A 25,769-nucleotide genomic window follows, 5' to 3' on the forward strand; every position below is an offset into this window, starting at 1 on the left:
GATCATAATTCATAAGGTATTACTGCACCCACTTGCTGGCAATGAATTGTCCCCTTCTTTTCTATAAAACATTTTCGAGAATTTATCAAGGATGAACAAGTGGACGGTGGCATTATCATTATTTATCTATCTATTTATTTATTTTATAGTTATTACCACAATAGAACCTGTGTTTGTGACAGGTGAGGAAGAAAAAATTAAAATCCACACTATATTTCACTATCCCAATTGCATATATATAAATATGTAGTACTAAAATTAACAGAAAGAAACAAACCAACCAACCAATCTCTTCCTTCTTCTTTCAATTTTCCTTGCAATAAGAAAAATCCACCCTCCCTCCACCGTGCAACCCTCGCAAGATTTGTCATTTTAATTTTTTTTTCTCTTGCGATGGTGATGGTGACGGGTTGGAGATACAGGGCTGGGTTGTTCCTCATTGGCACTGTTGTTATTATATGGGTTACCTCCGCTGAAGTTACCCAGGTAACATGCATCTTCCTCTTGTTGCTTCTCTTTCACGCAATCAATGTGTTTGTTAAATCTCAATGCCTTTTTTCTTTCAATTGTTGTATGAGCCTTCCTTGTGTTTGTTAATTTGCCTAGTACTTGTTGCATGGGGTTAAATTTTTTTTGGTTTTTACATAGGAACTCATGTTATTAATCATGTGTAATCCAAAATAGGATGCTGTTAATGACAGAGGAAGCTAATAAAGCTATTATTTTTAATTTTTTTAAAAAAAATATGAGTTGATTGATGCCAAAGCTTCCTATATCCCAGGAAGTAGGAAGTAACATTTTTTTTTTTTTTTACTTTTCTGTTTACAAATGAAGTTGAGTGAAGGAGAACCTTAGAGCAATAGTTGAGTTGTCTTTGTGTGATTTTAAGGTTATGGTTCAAGCAGATGCATCATTCACTGATGCAATTATCATGTTAGGCGGCTTACATTACAATTTTGCATCCTTTTGTTCATAATCTATTAGGTTCCCTTGAAATATGCCATTTCATTTTGATTTTGTAGTAATAAAACTACTGAATCCTTATCTGCATACTGGGAGCCAATATTTTCTTAAAAACCCTGATTATGTTTTTTAAATCTTGATTAAGGGAGAATTTTTTAATGTTATCATCAGCATATTAGTCTCCATGCATTACACCTGGAGCTTTTCTGATTAAATTTTTTTAAACAGGATATTTTTGAAGATTATAAGCAACCGTTTGCAGTGACATATCTTGGAGCTTCTCTTATGGTAGTTTACCTCCCAGTATCATACTTTAAGGACTGGTTTTGTGAATATCTTAAACGACGGTCTTCTAAAAGTGGTAAAAACGCAGAAAGTGTAGATAAATTTTTTATCAGGATTGGCCCTCCAGTCAAAGGCAGTGGAATAGAGAAAAACTTTGAACTGGAATTCGGGAGTGTGATTCGGAAAGATAGCAAATTAGGCGTTTCGACTCTTGCCGAAGTCAAGCCGTTGATGGCCAAGTATAATGATAATACTCATGTGATAAAATCAGAGAAGCAACTTACCGGCAAGCAAATTGCTACTTATGGATTTTACATTGCACCTATCTGGTTTCTGACTGAGGTAAGCAACTACAGAATGATCATCATTTGATTTTTATAGTTAAGGACAAAAGCATGCCTTACAAGAGATATATGTTGTTAAATCCATTTTATAAAATATGATGTTTGTGTTCTAAAGTTTTACAAATATGTCCCCTAAATTTCAGATCAATTTGTTTATATTCTTGTGAAGAATAGACATCAGTTAAAATTGTTATTGATAATTGCCATGAGAACTAGTTTCTTATTGAATGTTCTTAGCTGTAACGATTAATTGTGTTTCCTTAAGTGGTTAAACACTTAAACATGCCATTCATTGTGGCTGTAGTTTCATTTTATAAACATGGCATACTCATACACTATGTTATGTTTCCAAGCTTCTCATACTTGAACTTGTGATTGATACTATAAGATCATTTCTGCATTCTTATATTCTCTGTTTCTTGAATCGTGGCGCTTAACGATGACGCTTAGTGTGGTTCTTATGTAATTCTCTTGTGTTGGTTTCAGTACTTCTCAAATGCTGCTCTTGCACGAACAAGTGTCGCAAGTTCGACAGTATTATCATCCACATCCGGGCTTTTCACTCTTTTTATTGGTGCAATTTTGGGTCAAGACTCTCTAAATGTACCAAAAGTGGTTGCTGTTTTTGTCAGCATGGCTGGGGTTCTTATGACAACTCTGGGGAAAACTTGGGCTGCAGATGATGATTTAATATCAATGTAAGCCTTTTATCTTTTTCGGTCGAATCCGTCTATTCTGGTTTTGACTAACCAACACCGGATAGAATCATAGAATTTATGCTAAATGTAGTAGGAGGTATGTCTGATTTGAAGGTGAAAATGTGATGGAAATTTTCATGGATGAACTGCATGTGTAATTTTACACAACAAACTTGTCCATGAAAATTTTCACGCGACTTTTTCCCCATCCAAACATGCCATAGGTGGAGTTTGTTGGTTACATCATGCAATTATTATATTGTAGACTATATCCATATATATGCCATTTAAATTCAAGTCAATGTTGATGGATATTGACAATTGATGTCTGTGTCCAGCAATGAAGAGCGCTCTTTCGTTGGAGATCTTTTCAGCATTCTCTCGGCCGTGTCGTATGGCCTATTTACAGGTTAAGCAACACCTTAGCCGTTTGTTCTACTTTTAATCAGATAAAAAAAATGAATCTTAACCACAACTGTTGCTACTGCTGCAGTTCTTCTTAAAAAGTTTTGTGGCGAAGAGGGAGAAAGAGTTGATGTGCAGAAGCTGTTTGGGTATATCGGACTCTTTACATTAGTCGCGCTTTGGTGGCTTAGTAAGTTTTTACTCGCATCAAACTTCTTATCTTTTTCTATTACATGTGAGAATATGTTCTTTTTGGGATATATTTCTAGAATGATAGTAAGTCAAGGATGAAAAATTTAAACATTTATGTAATAAAATCATTGCTAATTATGATTTATATTGGTCTCAGTCTGGCCATTGATGGCCATGGGACTTGAGCCCAAGTTTGCTGTTCCTCAATCTGCTAAAATGGATGAAATGGTTCTTGCCAATGGATTCATTGGAAGTGTGGTTTCAGATTACTTCTGGTATGTGACAGTAACCTTATTAGTATCATATACTATTAGTGCATTGGTAAAGGAATTAGAAACAGGAAATTTGTATTGAATGGAGTGAAAATTTAAGAACTTCCCTAATCCTGATTCCTTACCAGGGTACCAAATAGCTAAACTCTTAAAGACTATTCACACTTGCACAATCACTCAATATCTTATGGTGTGAGTTGTTTTTGTTTCATGTATCCAGGGCACTTTGTGTTGTATGGACAACTCCCCTTGTGGCCACTTTAGGCATGTCGCTCACCATTCCGCTTGCTATGGTGGCTGACATGGTGATCCATGGTCGGCAATATTCTGTAGTGTACATTCTTGGCTCAGTTCAGGTATTGTTTCATTGTTACCTCTGGTAACTGCTTCAGTTTAATTCTTGCTCAAATTTGGCTAAGCAGAAATTTTAAATGAAAACTCCTTTTTGCAACTTGGTCTTAAGAAGTTCATAAATCTAGAGTGTATGGTTCTTGCTTTTGTAGAATAAATTCTAGATAAAATGAATTTTATCAGAGTTTGTAAAAATTGATTTTAGATTATAGTCATGTGTGTCTAGTAGTTCTTAAGAGTGATTTTGATGAAGTGTTTCTCTTCCCCTTGTTGGGTTACTGGAATTGATGGGACAAAATATCACAATTTGTTTCCCTTTGTTTACATCATGTGATTTGTTGCAATTTCTTCTTTGACTAACTCATAGATTGCAAGTTTGCAACTAGATAACTTATCTAATTTTGACCAAGTCAAAAATTACAACCAGCTAGCTTATCCAAATCACCTCTACAACGCTTAAATTTTTTTATTAGAAATTCTTCTTTGTGCTTATCAAATTGTGTGTTTGGCAATCTTATTTTCTTGCACTTGTTACTACCTATAACCACAATTTTTTACTTCAAAAACCAAAAGAAGAATTTTGCTTCTTCTCTTCACACTCCTTTTGATATAATGGAAACTAAACTACATAAAAATAGGCACAATAAATTATGATCCAACTAACTAAAATCCAAACACACACCATGGATACCACAAATCACAATTGCCAAATCATTTTTAAATTTTGTTGACATATACTAATTGTTGGAATTGGTGTTGGTATTGATATTGTTTTTGTGTTGCAGGTATTTGCTGGCTTTGTATTAGCTAACCTTTCAGATTGGTTGTCAAAGAAGTGGAAATCATTCAAATTTTAGGATATAGTTTTCTAGATTATTTTTTTTGGCAAAGTATTCTTTTCATGTTAGCCATTTTCTTGTGTATACCATGGCACAATAAAAAGTTCTATTTAGCCAAGGCAAGTATCCAAGTTTTGGGTGTTTTGTTAATGAAGGCACAAAGAGCATAAAAATGTATTCTTTTGTATATAGGTTTTGTAATCTTTATATATATCAGGTTGAGCAATTAGCTAGCCATATTGCACCATGAGAATAATAAAGTCTCTTTACACATTATTCAATTTGTTTTAATTTTCTTGCAATTGTAATTCAGGTTTTTTTTTTCCCAGTAAATTCGTTTTTGTAATGATTAGGTTCTCACTCCACTACTAACTATTATTTTTTCCCCTTTATTTTCCTACTAAACTATATTTTTTGTGTTCTTTCATTTAAACATCTAATTTTTTTTTCTTTTATTGGACCATTAATTTTTTACTTCACCTAATACTATTTATCATTTATACCAACATTTGTTTTATATAAAGGATATCGCTAACAAACATGTATATTAAAGGTACATTTTAAAAATATTATAAAAAAATATTTTATTAAAACTTATTAACACAAAAATATTTAAAATTTTTAAAAAATAAAATATTTAAAATTTAAATTCAATAAAAATTTATTTTTAATGAATTTTATACTTATTTAATTTAATAATTTATTATAATATAAAAAAGTATAGGTAGACAATGAGAATACTAAATAATGTGAATAATGGATATGTCGAATGTTCAATTCAACAGTATGCAGATGATTATGTTCATTATTTTTAATTGGATTGTTATTTTTTTTATTCGATTTACTCATGTATAGTTAACAATGACTGAATGTTTAATTCACTAGGTGTCCTAATGTTAAGGTTTATGAGATAATTTGGGATGTAGTATTTTTCTTTTACTTTATTAAGTCCATTCTAGAACCCATTATTTACATTATTTACAAGACAAAACCGTTATAATATTAACTGAAATTAACCGTCATAATATTAGTTTTTTAGTATGGGAAAGTATAGGGAGCCAATGGTTTAAGCGTACAATGCGTACAATGGAGATTTAGGAAGTATTAGTGATATAATCATTAGTGTTACATTGTCCTATCAGGTTACGCTTTTGGGATTAGTGGTTTCATTATATGATATTAGAGTTCTAGATTCGAAAGGTCAGGACTTCAATCCTTGGAGAACTCCAAAATCAGCTTAAGTTTTTAGGATGAGTGGGTTTATGACTATTTTAGATAGTATAAGTGATGTTCATTTTATTCATGAACCATAAATTTAGTCTATTGTACACATTGTACACTTAGACCATTGGCTCGGAGGAGCACTACCCTTTTAGGGTTTTAGTATCAGTGTTATTTATTACTTCACTTATATGCATGTTAAATTTTTGTTTCCATTTTCTCCATCAAAACGGGGATGATTAATTGCTGTGTCCTTCACCCGAAGATCAATACACCATCACCATCATCATGTTCATCCATGGCGGAACTCAAGCAGCACCACTCTCTTCTCATCCGCCTCGGCCTCTCCTCCGACAACCACGCCATCTCCCCACTCATCACCTTCTCCTCCCTCTCTCCACACGGCGATCTCCGCTACGCTGTCACCCTCTTTTCCACCCTCCCAAACCCTGACACCTTTCTCTTCAACACTCTTATCAGAGCCTTCTCCCTCTCCCAAACCCCCTCCATTTCCCTCCTCTTCTACTCTGACATGCTCCATCGCGCTCTCTCACCCAACAACTTCACCTTCCCCTCTCTCATCAAATCCTCATCACTCTCCGCTACAATTCCCCATGGCAGACAGGTCCATGCCCATGTTCTCAAGTTTGGGTTTGGATCGGATGTTTATGCTCTCAATGCCTTAGCTCACATGTATGTTAGTTTTGGTTTGTTGGGTGATGCAAGGAAGGTGTTTGATAGAATGCCTGTGAGGAGTGTTGTGTCTTGGACTATTATGATTTCTGGGTATGCTCAATGGGGGCTTGTGGACGAGGCTCTCGCTGTATTCGAGCTCTTGCCACAGAAGAATTCTGTTGCTTGGAATGCTGTCATTGCGGCTTTCGTTGGCAGCAATCGGTTTCGAGAGGCTTTTGGTTTGTTTCATAGGATGAGGAAGGAGGAGGAGGTGGAGCTGGATATGTATGTAGCTGCTACCATGCTTTCTGCTTGTACTGGAGTTGGTGCTTTGGAGATGGGAGAGTGGATATATCGGTATGTTGTGAGGAGTGGGATTGATTTGGACTCGAAGCTCGCTACCACCATTATTGACATGTATTGCAAGTGTGGCTGTTTGGACAAGGCTTTCAAGGTGTTCGGTGGGTTGCAGGTGAAAGGCCTTTCTTCATGGAACTGCATGATTGGAGGGTTTGCAATGCATGGAAAAGGAAAAGATGCTATTAGGCTTTTTAGGGAGATGGAGAAAGAGATGGTTTCCCCTGACAGTGTTACCTTTGTCAATGTCCTGAGTGCTTGTGCTCATTCAGGGTTAGTTGAGGAAGGCCGCTATTACTTTCGTTACATGACAGAAGTTCATGGCATTGAGCCTGCAAAGGAGCATTATGGCTGCATGGTTGATTTGCTTGCCAGGGCTGGAAGGCTGGAGGAAGCAAGAAAGGTCATAGATGAGATGCCAATGAACCCTGATGCCGGTGCGTTAGGTGCACTTCTCGGAGCTTGTAAAATCCATGGAAACCTCGAGTTAGGAGAGGAAATAGGCAAGAGGGTGATTGAGCTAGAGCCTGGAAATAGTGGCCGTTATGTACTGCTAGCTAACATATATGCTGATTGTGGTAAATGGCAAGAAGTTGCTAATGTGAGGAAAGTGATGAATGATAGAGGAGTGAAGAAGGTGCCCGGCTTTTCGATGATCGAAATGGAGGGTACTGTTAACGAATTTGTTGCAGGAGAAAGGACTCATCCTCTGTCTCAAGAAGTGTATGCCAAAGTTGGTGAGATATTGGAATCAATCAAGATGGTTGGTTATGTTCCGGAAAATGAAGGTGTGTTGCATGATCTTGCTGAGGAAGAAGGGGAGAGTCCCCTGTTCTATCATAGCGAAAAGCTTGCAATTGCTTATGGGTTGTTAAAAAATAAACCAGGAGAAACCTTGAGAATCACCAAGAATCTGAGGGTTTGTAAAGACTGCCACCAAGCATGTAAATTGATCTCAAAAGTTTATGAGTGTGATATAATTCTAAGGGACAGGAATCGTTTCCACCATTTTAGCAATGGGACTTGTTCTTGTAATGACTACTGGTGAAAATCAATTACCAGTATTTTGTAATTACAAATGTTAGATGACCAATATTTTTTTTATTTATTATATTTGAGCTAATAGTAACCAACCGTCCCTTTTTTTCACCAAAAATAATTACTCCTAGCATTTTCTATTTGTAATATACTAATATGTCAAGATCCTTTTTCACATCACCTGTAACCAAAAACAGTATTCTTGTAATTATCTGATTATTATGTCCATATATATTTACCTCCTTTAGAAGGTAAAATAGGTATAGTTAGTGTACAGGCTAGTTAGTGCACTGGCTCCTTGCCTAATTAGTGATGTAGCCATCTATTTAATTATGATTTTGTAAATTAATTAAATAATATTTATATTGGTCAAACAACTTGCATTTGTTTTTTATTTAAATATGAAAAAGAAAAAAAAATAAAGGAGAAGCACTTAGAAGGGCAAGAATATGAGATTTATTCACTTATTCAACATTAAAGGTTTGGAACATCACTCTTTAGATATCAATGAGTAAAAGATGAGTTTTAATCGTTTTTAAAAAATTGTTAATCGTTCTATTTTAAATTTATGAATTTGTAAAAATATCTGAATTTTTATTTATTCATTTTTATTTTTTTAATATTTAATTTAAATTCAAATAGAGTTTTATTAATTGACATATTTGTTTTAAAATTGAAAATAAAAAATTTAAATGACCTGTTGAAAGATGTAAGTTAATTTGTTCATATGAGAGTTAATTTTTTCAATTTCGGATGCTTCGAGTACGGAATTATATTTGAGTAATTGACGACGAAATTATATTTTACCTTAATTTCGCATATATATGACAATATGCTACTTGTGAAACTAATATATAATACACAAAAATATAATTTTTTCTATTATTATCGGTAAATAAGAATTTATTTTATTTAAATAAAAAAAATCCACAACATTTGCTCGTTAAGAAAATACTATGAGTGAAATAATTTAACTTTTAAGTTATATAATGTGTGTACTATTGAATTTAGAGTAATTTACATGAATAAATAATTTAGGATTAAAAATTATACAGATATTCTAAACTAATTTTAATTACACGTCTATTTTAAATATTTTTGTATAAATTGAATAAATTTAAATTTGATTTAGCATGTTGAGTATTAAATCAATTTTAGTAATACATATTACTGTACATCGTATACATAGAATAATAAATCGTTGGGAGCACAGACAATAATTATCTAGGTGCTTGTTGGGACGCCATTATTTTGATAAAAAAAAAATTTTAATAATTTTTTTATTTTTTAATGTATTTGGCAAATTTTTAGTAGTAAAAGTAAAAGTACTAGAAAATAAAAAAAAATCTTTTGTAAGAACTTGTATTTTTTTTAAAGATTTTTTTCTTAAAAAAAAAGATATTTTTTATGTAATAAATAAACAAAAAAATATTTTTATATTGTTATACCAAAATATAATTGATAAATAAAAAAATCTTTTTAAATGAGATATCTAAACATAAAATTACTTTTACTTTTTCATAAAATCTTTTTAAAAAAATTCAAAAAAAGATCTTTTTTTTTAAACTCATTCAAATAAACTCAAAGTACACAGTGATAAAAATAGTTGAACAATGTGATAAAAACTACAATGATAAAAATCGTAGCATGCTGCATGATTTAGTAGGACATATAAATAATAAATTGCTATATTTTGCAATGGATGCAACTGATGAAATATCGAGTCAAATAAAGATAAAGAGTCCAACTAAAACAAAGAATAAAACTAAAATAACGAGTGCAATTAAAAAAACAAGTTCAACTAAAATGAGTACAAAACTTGCATGACCAAGGCTAGCATTTGCATGAAGTTGAGGAGAGAATAGGTATCTTATTTTACTCGCGCGTTTAGGATTTAGGCTATTGCCCAGCCCATGTCAAAATTTTACCGTGTATTATCCCGTGGTAGTTCTCTTTATTTTTTAAAAATATATTAATTTATTGTTAGATTTAAACTGGAATAATATGATGTTAAATTTAGGGTGATTTTGGCCAATTGATTTACATTTATAGCAGAGATACGAATAAAATACAAAATTTATTGGTGAATCATTTTATATTCATAAAAAATTGATTATTTTATTATAGAAAAGTTTGATTACTCAATTAAAAAAAATTAATTATTATGTTGAAAATTATTATTTTTGAGGTTAGATTACATGTGTAATGCATACAAGTATTTATAAATATATGATGATTAACTCTTAATATTTATAAAAATATTATATGTATAATAAAAACAAATCACTAAATTAGTAATAATATATTTATGTATACTTATACATATGAAATTAAATATTTTTTCAGTTAAATAATAAACGTCATCAATCTTGCATTGGACGAATAATTAAATTTGTCTATATTATTATAATAAAAAAAATTCCATAACGCAATAAATATAAGTGAAGGATAAACTTTTAGGTTGAATATGCAAAAAAGAAATATATAAGTTGGCCATGGATATATGTATAATTATCTAGAGATGAATTACATAAGATGAAAGTAACGAAGAGATTCAAAAACTTATTTCTAAAGTTGTTTATGTTGTTGCTAAGTAACAGAAAAATACTTTTAAAGAATTAGTAGTATCCATAGATGTAAAAGGAGATAATTTATCATTGTTGTTAAGCTTAGCGGTAGTATTTTCGAACTTTCTTCTATATTGTTTCTTTGAATTCTTTATCCGAAACCAGTTGCGTACTTTGTTTTTGATAGATTTGTCTTGATCACGGTTGAAATTTTTTATAGGATTGTACACTGCAAGATACTTTTGCTTATAGAAGTGATAACCGCCATCCCCATAAGTGATCTTCGATATGGCCAGAGCCTTAAGTTCGCTCGGAGGAGGAGAGAAGGGATCAACCCATCTTTTATCCCAACCACCGCTTTCTTTCTTTGAATCTACACTGATTAGGTTCTTTAAGAATGCTGCCATTAACTTCGCCTCTCTATAAGATTTCTTGTAATCATCTTCTCTGTGCTGCATGGCTTTTTTGTCTTTCTCTAAGTTCTTCTTGCAAAAGTTCATGGATGTTGGATCACACTCCATCTTTCTTCTTTCTAGTCGATTCAGAGTTTTACTTTTTTTTTTCACTGCTAGTCAATTCTTTTTTTTTTTCACTGCTAGTCAATTCAATCATGGATTCTTTTAATTTTCACTACTATATATAATAGTGTCTCAGAATTTTTAATTAAAAAAAGTATATTTAATAATCTTTTATCTTATTTTAAAATCAAATTTTAATTTATTAGATAGCATGATTTATATTTTTTTATTTTATTTAAATCTAATTTAATATTATCGATCTATATATAGATATAGATAAATCTCATTCAAATTTTATTTTAAAATACTTAAAAGATAGATTTGTATTATAGAACAATAAAAATACTTATTTAATTAAGATTTAAAACAGTTTTGAATATGGATAGATTTTGGAAGGTACAAATTTTACTTGATTTGAGATATTAATGATATATATCTATCGTTTATTTATTAATAATATATCTTAAAAATTTGAACATTATAATATTTTCTACTTTTCTTCTTCTAAGATAAATAACTTTGTCAAAAAACAATATAAAATAAGAGATAATTTACACGAATAAATAATTTAAAATTAAAAATTATATAAATATCTTAAATGAATTCTTATTATACCTCTATCTTAAATATTTTTATGTAAATTAAATAAAATTAATTTAGGATATCTATATAATTTTTAATCCTAAACTATTTATTCATATAAATGATCCAGATTTTAATTACAAAACTAATATCAATTAATTTTTTAAATTATAAATAACAAATTTTAACTATAAATGCTATAAAAAAATTAACTAATAATTTTTTTATAAAAAATTAACTAACATTAAAACTAATTAAAAATTAATAAGTTTCTATACTTATTCTGCAACACCAGATCCCCCACACCCCAGTAGAGTGGCATCTTCTCCCTCTAACAGTTGAAATCAAACCCTGTTTTTGGTTTCAGCTGACAAAAACAAAGGTTTCTAGATTCACGATGCAACCCAAATCGCTTCTTCTTCTTCTCTCTCTTCAATTATTCATCTGCTTCGCACTCGCTCAATCTACCACCGGGTATCAATTCTCATTTTTTCCCCTTAACCCTAATTTTCCGTTTGTTCTCTCCGATTTAGAATTATGTTATGTGGATCGATTTTAATCCTAATTTGTTTTTTTTTTTTCAGGTCCGCTGAAGGTTACACCATTTATGGTCGAGTGAAGATCCCCAGCAGTATGTTTTGTTTTTCCTTTTTGTCACTCTGATTTTTATTTTCTTACTTTTTAGTTAATTCAAAATCTAATTGTTGGATGGTAACTGATGCGAATAACAATTGCATTCGAATTGGTAGATTTTTTAATTTTGTTCAATAAACTTAGATGAACTAAAGTTTTCAACTTTAATATATTGATGCACTAAAGCACTTTAATATGTGAGATTGACTTTGAATTGTTGATGGGACTGGTAATGGTGCTTGGGGTCATATGTCAGTTCAAGCTGTTCATATTGTTTTGGAGTTCACACCAGAATCAAGTTTGATTTAGTCATTCCGAATTCATCTAATTTGAAGCTTCGGTTGGTTTATAGTATCGATTTTAATTTGAAATATTTAGGAAGGTGGCTGTCAGGGCCTGTTAGCATCTCCGGTGTCATTTCATTTACTTAGGTGTATCTGATAATGTTAATAGAGTGGAATTCAGCAAGGTTTTGCTAGAGTTAATGGCTTTCTGTTATTAGACTAGGCATCAGTTTAATAGATTTTGAAAGCTGTTTCTTTGACGAGTGAGAGTTCATTGTAGTTAGTAAGAGGTTGAAATGCCAAGACTTCATCGTGGCTTATTTATAATCCTTTTTGTGCATCCATTCCTTGAATGTAGCATGAGTTTAGTGTTTGCTTGTAAGGTGGTGTTGGTTTGACTACCGAGTGAGACAAGGCATGGCTCTTGTTAATGGTGTGCATAAATTTGTTTGCAGATTTAGGAACAAAAGACTATATAATTCCTGGAAAAGTGTCGAATGTCAAAGTCATACTCAATGGTGGTCAGAGAGTTACTTTTTTGAGGCCTGATGGATATTTCTCATTGTATCCTTTAATTTACATCTTCATTTTAAACTCATTTCAATTTGCATGATAACTGCTATTGCAATACTTCAGGTCATTATTAATTTGATCTCTCTTTGCTGTCCTGATATTGCTTTTGCAAGGTTATAGTTAATGATAGTATTTCGTTGTTGAGCAACAAACTAGTTCCTTAACATGTTTGCTTTAAGCCACAACGTCCCTGCAGGGACTCATCTAATTGAAGTGGCTGCACTGGGCTATTTCTTCTCTCCGGTGGATACTCAATCCGAAAATTTCATGTTAAATTTTTCTCTCACGTTTTATTCTAGATATGCTTAGTTATCAATAATTGTTGTTTATCTGGAAAGGTACGAGTTGATGTCAGCGCCAGAAACCCTGGCAAAATACAGGCAGCATTGACGGAAAGTAGGAGGGGGCTCACTGAGTTTGTGTTAGAGCCATTGAAGGAGGAACAATATTATGAGGTTGTTTAAGTCTACAAACTATTTAGACATGTTCCCATCTTTCCTTCTTCATTCCTTTCAAATAGTCATATGAATGTCTTCGTATTGTTATCTTGTTTTGTTACAGATTAGGGAACCATTCTCTATTATGTCCATTGTGAAAAGTCCAATGGGTCTGATGGTGGGATTTATGCTCATTGTTGTCTTCCTCATGCCCAAATTAATGGAGAACATGGGTATGCCTCTTAAGTTTCTCTGTGAACTTTTTTCATTTCCGTGGTGGTTTATCTGTTTTGCATTTCCTTGGTTGTTTATCTTTTTTTTCGAATTATCGTTGTTTATCTCTGCCAAATGGTAGTTGTTTCTCAGTGTATAGACTATAAAGCAGCATATTAGTATATTACCCTACACTTTGCATAATTTATGCTGATGGCTCCATTATGATGTGATGGGAACAGATCCGAAGAAATGAGACGTGCACAAGAAGAAATGAGAAATCAAGGAGTTCCATCTTTGGCAAGCATGTTACCTGGTGCTGCAAGAAGCAATTAGGTGTATGAGCAATAAGGAACAAGTGAGCAAGGTGATTGAACTGAACAGGAGCTCAAGATTTGTGGCATACTATGATTGCCAAAGTTTGTTATGGATGCTAAGAAAAATATCTTTGGTATTTATATTCTGGAATAGTTGAATTTGGAAATTCCTGATAAGATGTTAGAAAGTTTGATTTAATTTAAACACTCAGTGTAGGACATCGATTATAATGCTCACCTTACAAACATGCACTCATATGGATAGGAACTTTTTGGTTTGAAAGTAGAAACTTGTATAATATTCTTCTAGTCATTCTTTCGCTCGAGAAAAGAATTGAATTGTGATCTCTTTTTGCTGCATAGTGGATGAGTGGAGTTGGTTGTCTTCCTCTTCAAGCTTAGCACCTTATTGGCTTATTGATTACTATAGGTAGGAGAAACATGAAGTTAAACAATTCTACTAAGTTCAGTTTTGTTAAAACTTTGGACCACATAACATGATGACACTCGAGCATTTTTGCTATGCAAAGCATGATGTTAAATTGTTAATGTTATACTCGCATACTATCGAGTTCTAGATTGGTATGCTTAGCCCTTAAATTTCGGAATTTGGACTGTTCTTAAACTTCTGGTGCTTCATACTTAGTATTTAGGCTAAATTATTAAAATAATACTGGAAAACTTGTTTATATAATTGAGAAAAATAATTTAAAAAAATTTAAATGGGACAAAAATAACAATATAATATATATATATATATATATATATATATATATTTTAATAAGTAGTAAATAATTTTGTATTTGGAAAACATCTTGGCATTTGATTCAAATTTTTGTGGAAATGTTTAATAACTATTAAAAACTAAAAAGGTTTATGTAAAAAATCAAAACAAAATTTGAAACAAATTTTTAGATCTATTTTATTATTTTTTAAAAAAGGTTTTTCATTCACAACAAAGAGGAAAAAAACTAAAAAAGTTATTTGATGTAAAATCGTCAAATTTTAGAGTTGAGTTATGTATTTCTATTTTTCAAAAATGATAATTCTATTTTTTGATAGAATTTTAAAGTTAGGAATTGATATTTTCCCAAAAAGTTTTTTATTTTAATTTTTTGGAAAAAATTGAGAACTAACTTTTAAGAAATTTAATTATTTTATCAAATCTATTTAAATATCTTTAAATAAAAAGCTAAAATAATTTTTTGCTGAAAAAAAGAAACACTTAAACAAAGGATAATGTGTTAATCCGAAGAGTATGCCATTCACTGATTTAACCATTACTCTTAAGTGGACTCAGAACTAGAATTTCAGTTCATCACTTAAACAGTTTTCAGTTCACACTTTCTCTGATGAATAAACCGAGTGAACTCGCTGACTCAGTGTTTCTCAATCCTCATTAATCATTACGTGAAGTGAACTTGTGAGGGCCAAAAAAATGGGAACACTATCTCTGTCCCTATCTCTTCTCAAATTCTACAAACCCTTCTTCTTCTCTTCGATTCCACACTTCACTCGACCCATTCTCTTCCGCAGCATTAACAACAAGAAGAAGCTTCTTTCCTCTTCTTCTTTTTCCTGCTTCAGCAGCTCTGTGGGACAATCTCAGCCGTTGACGGCGAACAGCACTTTCGCATCCAAATCGGAGGGCCAGAATCTGAAGGCTCCATCTCCCGAGCTGTGGCTGCACAACACGATGAGCAAGAAGAGAGAGCTTTTGAGACCGAAAGTGGAATCCAAGGTTGGAATGTACGTATGCGGTGTAACCGCTTATGATCTCAGCCATATTGGCCATGCTCGCGTCTACGTCAACTTCGACCTTCTTTTCAGGTTCTTCTCTCTTTCTTTCTCTCAATCACTAAATCCCTAACATGATAATCCTTGTTTTGATAGTAATTGGTTTGAATTTTGGTGGTTGGTTTTGCAATTAGGCAGGTACCTTAAGCATTTGGGATACGAAGTGTCTTATGTTCGCAATTTCACTGACGTAGATGACAAGGTGAGAGAAACTAGTTCCTTTTTCTCTTTTATTTAAATTGCCATAGTTGGTTGTATAAAATTTGGATAATGATGTTGTGGTATATATAATAGTTTTCTTTGATTCTGTTTAGATACTGAGAAAGGAACACAGACAGCAGATAAGAAAAACTCGTTTGGTTGTGTTTGCTATTCTACACAATTTTATCCAATTCTTGTGATTTCTTTTCTTACTTGTGTTTGCTTCTAAAAATGCTGTCTTTTATTCCCCAAACAAACAGATGCTTAGTAAATATTAAATATTAAATTTCAGATTATGACTCTACTCCTGTTTTTAATTTTACCTAACTCACTATGACTGTGCTTTGAGTACTTAGATTTATCACTTGTTGGAAACAACATTAATAATAGCAAAATCATTTAGGTAAGAAAATTATTTTCAAGATTCTGTTTTTTGAACTAGGCATTTGGTGTCACTTTACAATAAGTAGAGGAGAGAAATGAGGTTCTAATGGAATATGTGATGTAAGTTCTGTCTGTGTGAACAGCTTTATTCTTTCTGCAATCATTTTATGTTTAAGATTCTAATTTATGATGAGGTTCGATGACCTTGCTTGTCTGTAATGTTGGCCATTCAAGTAGTATTCTGTTTTTATCATTTAGACCTTAAGAAATAGTAGTGATTGGATTTTGATTATATTCTTGTTATGCAAAGTACCCACTGCTTTTAATTGGTATGACAGGATCTGAGTCTGGAATTTTCAAATTCTGTAGATCATTGCTAGAGCAAATGAATTAGGCGAAGATCCAATCAGTTTAAGTCAACGCTACTGTGAAGAGTTTTGCCAAGACATGATAACGCTTAATTGTCTGACTCCTTCTGTGGAACCAAAAGTCTCAGAGCACATGCCCCAAATAATTGATATGATTGAGAAGGTATCATTGCTTTCCATTTTTCCTTGTCATTCAAATGAAACATGGGAAGATTGTCAAATTCTGGGCTATTGTTTCATGTTGTGTTTATGAAAAGGCTTATATTGATAGGCTATTTGTATATGAAATGCTTCTAAGGCTATTTGTATATGAAATGCTTCTCTTTGTAGTATATTAATACCAGTTTCTTGTTTCTTAGTCTGTTTAAGAAATATGAAATATGATGCTGTCAGTTGTTTGAAAATTGTTGATCAGTTAATATGCTTGTGGACAGATACTTAATAATGGTTATGCCTACATTGTTGATGGGGATGTATACTATAGTGTAGAAAAGTTTCCTGAATATGGAAAATTATCCGGTCGAGATCTAGAAGACAATCGAGCTGGTGAGAGGGTAGCCGTTGATTCAAGGAAGAAACATCCTGCTGATTTTGCTCTCTGGAAGGTATATATTGGTGACAAATAATAATAATAATAATAATGCTGATTGATTAAATAGTTTTCATCATTATTTATCGAAAGCTGATGGATCTATACCTTGAAACTTCTTTATTGTGGATATTCAATACCATTCTGCAGTGTGCAAAGTCAGGAGAGCCATTTTGGGAGAGTCCCTGGGGTCCTGGAAGACCTGGTTGGCACATTGAATGCAGTGCTATGAGTGCAACTTATCTTGGTTACTCTTTTGACATCCATGGTGGAGGGGTTGACCTTGTGTTTCCCCACCATGAAAATGAAATAGCTCAGAGTTGTGCTGCATGTAATAAAAGCGATATAAGCCTATGGGTACACAATGGATTTGTCACTGTTGACTCCGAGAAGATGTCTAAATCTCTGGGAAACTTTTTCACAATACGGCAGGTGACACCTTACTATGGTTCATACTGAACCTGCTTAAGTATGATGTAATCTTTAAACAGACTAACGTCTAATATCTTTTACCAAGGACTTACCATTTTCTAGTATCAAATTACCAGTCTAATGTTTAAACCCTTATACCATAAACATTCTTGGTTATCAGGTTGTAGACATTTATCATCCTCTGGCTTTGAGATATTTTTTGATGGGTGCGCATTATCAATCTCCAATTAACTACTCTATCATACAGCTTGAAAGTGCTTCAGACCGTATTTTTTATATATACGAGGTACCACTTTCTTAGGCTAAAAATTACCTCTTCTCTCCACTTAGTGTCTAAATTTGTGAATCCGCGTATCTTGCATGCTTCATCTTCTATGCATTTGCCTCTGAAGGATCTTAATTGGGCTTGCTTCTTTTATTGTTTCATTGTATTTGTTGTGTTGCTATCTTGAAACGTCGATGTATTTGCAGACATTGCATGAATGTGAAAGCTTTCTGAATCAACATGATCAGACAGTTAGGAAGGATTCCATCCCACCAGATACTGCAAACATTATTGATAACTTCCATAATGTTTTTGTAACCTCAATGTCTGATGATCTACACACCCCGGTTGTATTGTCTGGACTGGCTGATCCATTAAAATCAATCAATGATTTGCTGCATACTCGTCAGGTATGGTATTTTCTTGCGTGTGTCTTAGAAATTATGATTATTTATTTATTTATTTATTTTTTGCTGCAATAGATGTCTTTTTTAAATGTTTGATGTATTGAACTTCATCTTTGGTTATTATCTAATAATGCATCTGGATTCAATCTGATTTATATTTTAATTTTGGAACTTGTTATATAATCACAATGACATAATCCTAGAAAAAGGTTGAAAAGGGCTTTATGTTGACCTCTTACTGGTTTTGATGCAAATATTCTGAAGTGGTTGTCTTAGGTCTTTTGTTAGAGAAAATCAGTGCTAAAGAATGCCACTTTATTAAAGCTTGTGGATGATTTCATATGAATGCTTATGAAAATAAATACTACAAGATATCACATAAATGCTGCTTATGATTATCCATTTTCATAATCCTTGGTGCAGGGTAAAAAACGACAGTTCCGAATAGAATCACTTGCAGCTTTGGAGAAGAGCATCAGGAATGTCCTGACTATTCTAGGACTTTTGCCTACAAGTTATTCTAAGGTATGAATGCACTTGAAGTGGTTGGTTTCTGTCACTGTCGTCTAATAATGTTTTGCATTTGAGATATCATGCCTGACCGTGTTTTGTTGGGGGTATGAATCCTTAGTTTATGTGTATTTAAATTTTCTCCACCTCTTAGTTCGCTCAGTCATTTTTCACCCTCCCAATTTCCATAAATTCCCATATCTGCATCAGAATCTAATGGGGAACAAGAACTAGCAATTCAAATAACATTGCCCTCTCCATATCAAATGGTGAACGTACTGGTGCTGAAGGGTGGAGTTTGTGTTTCTAAGTTACATAACTTGTATCAATATCTACAGGTTCTGCAGCAGCTTAGAGAAAAAGCTTTGAAACGTGCGAACTTGACAGAAGATGAAATCTTGCAGAAAATCGAAGAACGGGCCGCCGCCAGAATACAAAAGGAGTACGCCAAATCGGACGCAATAAGAAAGGATTTGGCTGTTGTTGGGATTACTCTCATGGACAGTCCTAATGGCACAACTTGGAGGCCTACCATTCCCCTTCATCTACAAGAGCAACAAAACAATGCACCATAAGAAGGAACCGGTGTGGTGTCAAAAAAGGATATGCTTACATCTCCAAAGACAAGAAAATGGAGAGCAAGATTTTGGTGTATTGAATTATTTAGGACCAGTGTTTTACTGTTAATACTGTTCATTATGGGTACAAGCGACGTTTCATTCTTTGCTTGAATTTTTTGTAAGGCATTACAAATTGGTTACTTTTATGTCACCATATTGATGAAGTTTTGTTTTGGACCAAATTGGTGATAACGAACTTTTTAAGGATAAACTTCTTTCAACTTCTATGAAAACAATTTAATTAATTTTGGTTTGTTCGAATTTATTTTGTCCATAATTTCAAACAACTTAGTACGTTTGACTTCCAACAATCATAATCTATCATATGGATTTCTAAATCTAATACAATCCAATATTCCAACAATAAAAAATTATAAAAGATTTAGTTAATATTATAAATGTTGAAAGAAGGTAGATGAATTATAAATCATAAATCCCAAATTTCAAATAATATTGCGAATAAAGGAAGAGGGAGGATAAATTCTTTGTCGGTTTACCAATTGAAGGTTCAGAGGAGAGATAGAGAATAATACTAACGGACTAATATAACCTGATAAGATTTTGTAATTTTTATCATTTACGAATTTTACTGTTTTAATTTAAAATTGATTAACTTTTTATTTTATTATTTTATTAACTTTTTTATTTTAGAGGATCTTAATCTATCTAGACGATTGTGCTAAAGATTCGAGTTCTTTTTAGATTTTTCTCTTGATCAATGATCACTGCGACATTATCATCATACTATATTATCTTGTCATTGCTACGTTTAAATTCTTTAATCATTTTTTACTTTTCTAAAGACATATTTGGTATCATCAATTAGCGAATTCCATTGTTATCAATTACATTCAAATTGATTTGAAGTTGAACATATCATTCTTATTTTATCTGATTTTTCAGTCCAAAACTGAAAAAAAAAATTTATTCAACAAAAAAAAAATTGTCAAATTTTTTCCTCCAAAAGACCTCTTTTCTTTGATTTTTATTATCTGATCGAATATTTATAGCGGGAAAAGGATTGACTTGCTGTAGAAGCTACAGGAGGGATAGTTTAGTCATTACATATGATAACCACCATCCTAGAATCGTGGGAATACCATCTCCATGCGGGACCCATCTTCTCAGAGTTTGACACACGTACACCATATATAACTACGTGCACTTATCATATTAGAGAGTTGGTTTGAGTGGTGTGCTTATCACATCTCACTAGGCATACATATTCAAGTCTGCGTCTCAGCAGTCACGTATCTCGCACTCTCATTTCCAGACAACTGTTCAACAATGCTTTTTATGCTCTTCTCTTCTTCATTGTTACTTTCTTCAATTTTTCTCCGTTCTTTATAATCGAACAGCCGTAGCAAAGTTTTTTTACACTTTTTAGGGTTTATTTAATGCATTTGTTTTCTTATTTTGTATTCCTTGAGTATTCTTAAATAAATAAATAATTTTAGAAGGACTGGAGACTGACGAACGACATCATGCATTGCTTTTCACAATCTCTTGATCTTTATCACTAGCAGTCAACATTCGTGTCGCATCCGGCTGACGGAAAATTCATCAGGGGATCTGGCAACGGATTGCTCTGCCTGTCTGAAGGTTTTCCCTTCGAAAGTCTTACTCTTTTCATTCCAGTACTCGTTCGGTGTCCCCATCTGTTCCATTCGAGTGCTTCACGAGTGCAGAGACCTTGTTTTCCGTGGCTTTGGCTATAATATTCTACATGACCAGTACAAGTTTGTTATGGGTTGTCGTGCCTCGTCTCTTAGAACTGATTTCAAAGTGAGATCTGGAGCTATAGTTTTCACTTTTGGTGCAGATCCTTGTTAGAAAACTGTTGATCATCCCATGTTTCCGTATCACATAGCTGACAAAGGAGATGGAATATTTGTGAGCGGCACTCTGAATTGGCTTGTGTATGATTCTACTGGTACTAGAGATTATGAAACTGTGTGGTTCGTTCTTACTTTCGACTTGAAAACAGAGTCGTTTGGTCGAATGTGTCTGCCTATTGTTGCAAAGTGCTCTGACTACACCCAAGTGCCTCAGTTGTCACTCCGCAATAACTGTCTTTGTTATTCTGTTTGCACGACGTGTATACTGTTTTGCACATTCTGGATAATGAAGGAGCATGGATAAATCTGATGACAGTTTATTTGTGTATAATTTACATAAAAACAAACTAGTTTATCTTTACGGGTATTTTCCTTATGAGATGTCTTTCTTCCTTTGCCATGAGAGTTTGGTCTCACCTTCACATTATTGTGGTCTTAAAACTATTGATTAGAATAATATTAGATGATGAACAAAATATATTATTTTTAATTAATATTTAATCTTTTAATATTTTTTTTTATAAATTAATGCAAAAGTCTATTCTAATATTCTCTTAGATTAGTTATGATTGAATTGTAATTTACTATTTTTGGAAATTTCTTTGATATTCTAATAATCTTGCTGGAATAACTAAATAAATAAATTGCAATATTCATTTTATGGTATATATTTATACATACAAAAATGAATTAATCAACGGTCATATATTTAAATGATTTGGGTGAGCAACATTTATTATTTTTTTAGCAAGTATTCGTTAATTTTTTTTAAAATTATTTTATTTATTTTAAATTTTAGATTTTAAATCATAAATTCTAAACTCTACCTTTTAATTTCTTAAAAATCTAATTATTACTTTATTCAATATTTTACGTAATTATATGATTAGTTTTATGTAATAAAATTTTTTAAATAATAAATTTAAAAATTAATTATTTTTATTGATATAATAAAATACAGATCAGTTATCTATATGAAAATTGAAATCAAGATAAAAGAAACTATAATTTTATAATTTATATAAAAAAATATTTAAAAAATAAATATCAAGTCACGCGTAATTACCTTATATAAATGCAATGCAATATCCTTAGTCACGCGCCAAATTGTTCTTCATTCATTGTTGATTTCATTCGTTGAATCAAGCAGTGACAACCAACACTTTCTTAATGTGCAGAACGACGCAATTGTTGAGAAGCCTTCCCTCCTTCTCCAAACGCTATAAACACACACACCAACACAGTTAACTTCATTCAATTCCTTAACTGCAAACACATACACATTCTTATTCTTCAGAGTCATGGACTGGATTCGAGGACCAACCCTCGGCAGTGGAAGCTTCTCCACCGTCAGTTTAGCGACACCCAAGAACCCTTCCCTTCCGTTCTACATTCCGGTTGCCGTTAAGTCCTCCGATCGCTTCACCTCCTTCCTCCTCGTTAACGAGGAACACGTCCTTAACCGCCTCGGTTCTTCTTGTCCTCGAATCGTTAAGTGCTTGGGCCACGACACCACCGTCGAAAACGGTGAGTCGTTTTACAACATCTTCCTCGAATACGCTTCCAACGGCACGCTCGCTGATCAGATGAAGAAGAATCAAGGTGGGAGGTTCGATGAGAAACAAGTAAGAAGGTACGCGAGGTCCGTCATGGAAGGGTTGAAGCACATTCACGAGAATGGGTTCGTTCACTGCGATATTAAGCTTCAAAACATGCTTGTGTTCGAAGATGGCAAGGTGAAGATCTCGGATTTCGGGCTCGCGAAAGAGAAAGGTGCGACAGTGCAGTGTGGAGACAAGAAGTGGGAGTGCAGGGGAACGCCTCTCTACATGTCCCCTGAGTCGGTGAATGATAACGAGTATGAGTCTCCGGCAGATATATGGGCCCTTGGATGCGCCGCCTTGGAGATGCTCACCGGAAAGCCAGCGTGGAATGTTAAGACTGGGTCCAACATGTGGTCGCTGCTAATTCGGATTGGAGTCGGTGAAGAAATTCCGGTGATTCCGGAGGACTTGTCCGAACAGGGGAAGGACTTTTTGAGAAAGTGTTTCGTTAAGGATCCCAGGGAGAGGTGGACGGCGGAGATGCTCCTCAACCACCCGTTTCTCGCCGGTGAAGACAGCCATGATGCTTTGATCCATAAGGAAATCTCGCCCAGAAGTAACTTTGACTTTCCTGATTGGGATTCCAGTTCCACGGTGACTGATTCTGCTGTCACCACTGTTTCGTCGCCGGAGGATTGGTTACCACGGCTGGTGACGGAGCAAGGGTCGCCGGATTGGTTAGAATCGGAGGGCTGGATAAGTGTTCGGAGAAGAGTTATCTTGGAAGCTTCTTTAGCAGTGGGATCATAATACAAATAAAAGTTTGATTAAAATTAATTTTACAAATTTGATTTTAATGAAAAATAAGTTTGTGTTAAAATGATTTATGTTTGTCGATCTTTGCATCAAAATGAATAGAAAAAGTACAGGGAACTAATAATATTCTTGAACAATGTGTGTGTGAACAATGTGAATTAATAGAGTTAAAATAGTAAATTTAATGAGTAGCATTAAATTAAGGTGTAATGTACTTGTATTTGATTGGTGGTTGTTCATGTTGTTCAAGATAATCATTGTTTTCCTAGCACTCCCCAAATAAATAATAGTAAAATAAATGTTTGGATTATACTACTCAAAATCACTTTTAAATAAAAAATTACGAAAATAAACACCAATTTAAATAATTTTTGTATATTATCTTATCATTTTAAGTTAGATATTTAAATATATCTTATTAATTAATTCTATAATAAAATTAATATTTATACACTAAAATAAAAATAATATATAAAAATTGACAAAATATATTTTTGGGTAAAAAACGTAAATAAGCCAAGGGAGTTGAGAAATTACGCAAATCCGCCAAACTGAAAATTGCTTTACAAATGAGCCAAAGTACATTACTATATATTGGTTCGAACTACAAAAACACATAATTCAAACCAAGGTAGCTCGAATATTGATGGAACAAGTGATGCATGTAATTCGAACCTAGTTGGTTCGAACTAGGATTGAGAGTAATTCGAACTAGGTGAGTTCGAATTACATGTTTGGACGCTTCAGCAAGTAATTCGAACCTAGTTGGTTCGAATTAGTCAAAGTTTGCCTCGAATAGTAATTCGAATTATGGTGTTAAAAAAATTAATAATTTATTAGAAAAATTTATTAAAAAATTTAATAATTTAAAAATTAAAAAATATATATTTTATTTCATACGCTAAAAAAAGCTAACAAAATATTTAATTACGAGACTTTTTTAAAATATTAATGAACTATCAATTCGAATTTCATACAATTCTTTTTTGTCCATTTTTAATAGCTCATGAATATTTTTTAATAAATTTTTTAAATTATACTACAAATAATATTTTATCCTATACAAAATAATTTTATAAAAATGGCTTAGAAAATGTTAGGAGTACTATACAAATTTGTAATGTTCTAATAACTTAGGTAAATACATGAATGTACTCAAATTTTAAATAAAATATTCTACAAAGTCAATAATAATTTAGAAATGAAAGAAAATATTTTATTCCATACAAAATAATTAAAAATATATTTTACTTTATACAAAATAATTTTAAGAAATGGCTTAAAAGATGTTATGAGTATTATAAAAGTTTGTAATATTCTAGTGATTTAGGTAAATACATGATAAAAATATGTTTTCTTTAATTTCTAAATTATTAGTGACTATGTAGAGAATTTCTTTAATGTCTTAAGTCATTAGGACATTACATGTTTTTATAGTATTTCTAAAATTTTTTAAGCCATTTTTTAAATTATTTTATATAAAATAAAATATTTTTTTGTGGTATAATTTAAATAAATTTATTAAAAAATATTCATTAGCTATCAAGAATGGGCAGAAGAGTATTGTATAGAATTCGAATTGCTCACCATATAATTTGAATCAGAGTGATTCGAACTTCTACATGCATAATTCAAATCATGTAATATCTCACCATATAATTTAAATAATTTTATTAAAAAATTATCATGAATATTTTTTATTAAATTTATTTAAATTATACCACAAAAAATATTTTATTCTATGCAAAATAATTTAAAAAATGGCTTAAAAAAGGTTAGAAGTACTATAAAATTTGTAATGTCCTAATAACTTAGGACATTAAAGAAATACTCCACATAGTCACTAATAATTTAGAAATTAAAGAAAAAATATTTTTATCATATATTTACCTAAATCAATAGAATATTACAAACTTTTATAGTACTTATAACATTTTTTAAGCTATTTTTTAAAATTATTTTGTATAGAATAAAATATATTTTTTAATTATTTTGTATGGAATAAAATATATATTTTTTAATTTTTAAATCATTAATTTTTTTAATAAATTTTTTATTAAAATTTTTTTGATAAATTATTAATTTTTTAACAGTATAGTTTGAATTACTATTCGAGGCAAATTTTGACTAATTCGAACGAACTATGTTCGAATTACTTGCTCAAGCGTCCAAATGTGTAATTCGAACTCACCTAGTTCGAATTCTCTCAACCCTAGTTCGAACCAACTGTTCAA

General features: G+C 32.1%; 5 protein-coding genes across 13 annotated transcripts; all 5 read left to right on the forward strand.

Annotated features, from left to right (window-relative positions):
- The first annotated feature begins 358 nt into the window (after nt 1-358).
- LOC130946723 (uncharacterized vacuolar membrane protein YML018C-like) lies at nt 359-4,589 on the forward strand. 6 transcript variants are annotated; one of them, XM_057875559.1, is made up of 8 exons: nt 359-486; nt 1,192-1,590; nt 2,079-2,290; nt 2,629-2,699; nt 2,784-2,885; nt 3,045-3,162; nt 3,380-3,515; nt 4,296-4,589. In XM_057875559.1, the coding sequence occupies exons 1-8, from the start codon at nt 394-396 to the stop codon at nt 4,365-4,367; spliced, it is 1,203 nt and encodes a 400-aa protein (XP_057731542.1). In that variant the 5' UTR covers nt 359-393; the 3' UTR covers nt 4,368-4,589. The 6 variants fall into 6 exon arrangements, with proteins under 6 accessions (XP_057731542.1, XP_057731545.1, XP_057731543.1 ...); XM_057875562.1 differs by lacking the exon at nt 359-486 and adding an exon at nt 709-984; XM_057875560.1 differs by lacking the exon at nt 359-486 and adding an exon at nt 709-933.
- Nucleotides 4,590-5,799: 1,210 nt separating this feature from the next.
- On the forward strand, nt 5,800-7,942 carry LOC130944167 (pentatricopeptide repeat-containing protein At5g66520-like). Its single transcript, XM_057872353.1, has one exon. It carries the CDS (start codon nt 5,806-5,808, stop codon nt 7,648-7,650), a length of 1,845 nt encoding a protein of 614 aa, XP_057728336.1. The 5' UTR covers nt 5,800-5,805; the 3' UTR covers nt 7,651-7,942.
- A 3,639-nt stretch (nt 7,943-11,581) lies between these two features.
- On the forward strand, nt 11,582-14,149 carry LOC130943789 (ER membrane protein complex subunit 7 homolog). Its single transcript, XM_057871810.1, has 6 exons — nt 11,582-11,781; nt 11,892-11,938; nt 12,680-12,788; nt 12,977-13,040; nt 13,136-13,252; nt 13,359-14,149. The coding sequence occupies exons 1-6, from the start codon at nt 11,705-11,707 to the stop codon at nt 13,587-13,589; spliced, it is 645 nt and encodes a 214-aa protein (XP_057727793.1). The 5' UTR covers nt 11,582-11,704; the 3' UTR covers nt 13,590-14,149.
- Nucleotides 14,150-15,083: 934 nt separating this feature from the next.
- Nucleotides 15,084-19,548, forward strand: LOC130943323 (cysteine--tRNA ligase, chloroplastic/mitochondrial). Of its 4 annotated transcripts, none has more exons than XM_057871153.1 (9): nt 15,084-15,594; nt 15,700-15,763; nt 16,516-16,677; nt 16,949-17,119; nt 17,254-17,535; nt 17,696-17,821; nt 18,007-18,210; nt 18,631-18,732; nt 19,056-19,548. In XM_057871153.1, exons 1-9 carry the CDS (start codon nt 15,203-15,205, stop codon nt 19,290-19,292), a joined length of 1,740 nt encoding a protein of 579 aa, XP_057727136.1. In that variant the 5' UTR covers nt 15,084-15,202; the 3' UTR covers nt 19,293-19,548. The 4 variants fall into 4 exon arrangements, with proteins under 4 accessions (XP_057727136.1, XP_057727137.1, XP_057727138.1 ...); XM_057871154.1 differs by having other exon boundaries at nt 15,322-15,594; nt 15,696-15,763; nt 19,056-19,546; XM_057871155.1 differs by having other exon boundaries at nt 15,419-15,594; nt 16,485-16,677; nt 19,056-19,546.
- Nucleotides 19,549-22,476: 2,928 nt separating this feature from the next.
- On the forward strand, nt 22,477-23,529 carry LOC130946131 (mitogen-activated protein kinase kinase kinase 20-like). The gene has a single exon (XM_057874812.1). The coding sequence runs from the start codon at nt 22,477-22,479 to the stop codon at nt 23,527-23,529; it is 1,053 nt and encodes a 350-aa protein (XP_057730795.1).
- The last annotated feature ends 2,240 nt before the right edge of the window (nt 23,530-25,769 follow it).

This window comes from Arachis stenosperma, chromosome 8 (assembly GCF_014773155.1).
Source record: "Arachis stenosperma cultivar V10309 chromosome 8, arast.V10309.gnm1.PFL2, whole genome shotgun sequence".
NCBI classification, from domain to species: domain Eukaryota; kingdom Viridiplantae; phylum Streptophyta; class Magnoliopsida; order Fabales; family Fabaceae; genus Arachis; species Arachis stenosperma.

What these genes read in the sequence shown, in the direction of transcription:
- LOC130946723 (XM_057875559.1), top strand. Translation starts at nt 394, where the DNA reads ATGGTGATGGTGACGGGTTGGAGATACAGGGCTGGGTTGTTCCTCATT. An exon ending in GTCGTATGGCCTATTTACAG is followed by an intron (nt 2,700 to 2,783) that starts GTTAAGCAACAC and finishes CTACTGCTGCAG; the next exon opens with TTCTTCTTAAAAAGTTTTGT. An exon ending in ACATTCTTGGCTCAGTTCAG is followed by an intron (nt 3,516 to 4,295) that starts GTATTGTTTCAT and finishes TTTGTGTTGCAG; the next exon opens with GTATTTGCTGGCTTTGTATT.
- LOC130946131 (XM_057874812.1), top strand. Translation starts at nt 22,477, where the DNA reads ATGGACTGGATTCGAGGACCAACCCTCGGCAGTGGAAGCTTCTCCACC.
- LOC130943323 (XM_057871153.1), top strand. Translation starts at nt 15,203, where the DNA reads ATGGGAACACTATCTCTGTCCCTATCTCTTCTCAAATTCTACAAACCC. An exon ending in GTATTTTTTATATATACGAG is followed by an intron (nt 17,822 to 18,006) that starts GTACCACTTTCT and finishes ATGTATTTGCAG; the next exon opens with ACATTGCATGAATGTGAAAG. An exon ending in TGCCTACAAGTTATTCTAAG is followed by an intron (nt 18,733 to 19,055) that starts GTATGAATGCAC and finishes CAATATCTACAG; the next exon opens with GTTCTGCAGCAGCTTAGAGA.
- LOC130943789 (XM_057871810.1), top strand. Translation starts at nt 11,705, where the DNA reads ATGCAACCCAAATCGCTTCTTCTTCTTCTCTCTCTTCAATTATTCATC. An exon ending in CTCGCTCAATCTACCACCGG is followed by an intron (nt 11,782 to 11,891) that starts GTATCAATTCTC and finishes TTTTTTTTTCAG; the next exon opens with GTCCGCTGAAGGTTACACCA. An exon ending in TGGGCTATTTCTTCTCTCCG is followed by an intron (nt 13,041 to 13,135) that starts GTGGATACTCAA and finishes TTATCTGGAAAG; the next exon opens with GTACGAGTTGATGTCAGCGC.
- LOC130944167 (XM_057872353.1), top strand. Translation starts at nt 5,806, where the DNA reads ATGATTAATTGCTGTGTCCTTCACCCGAAGATCAATACACCATCACCA.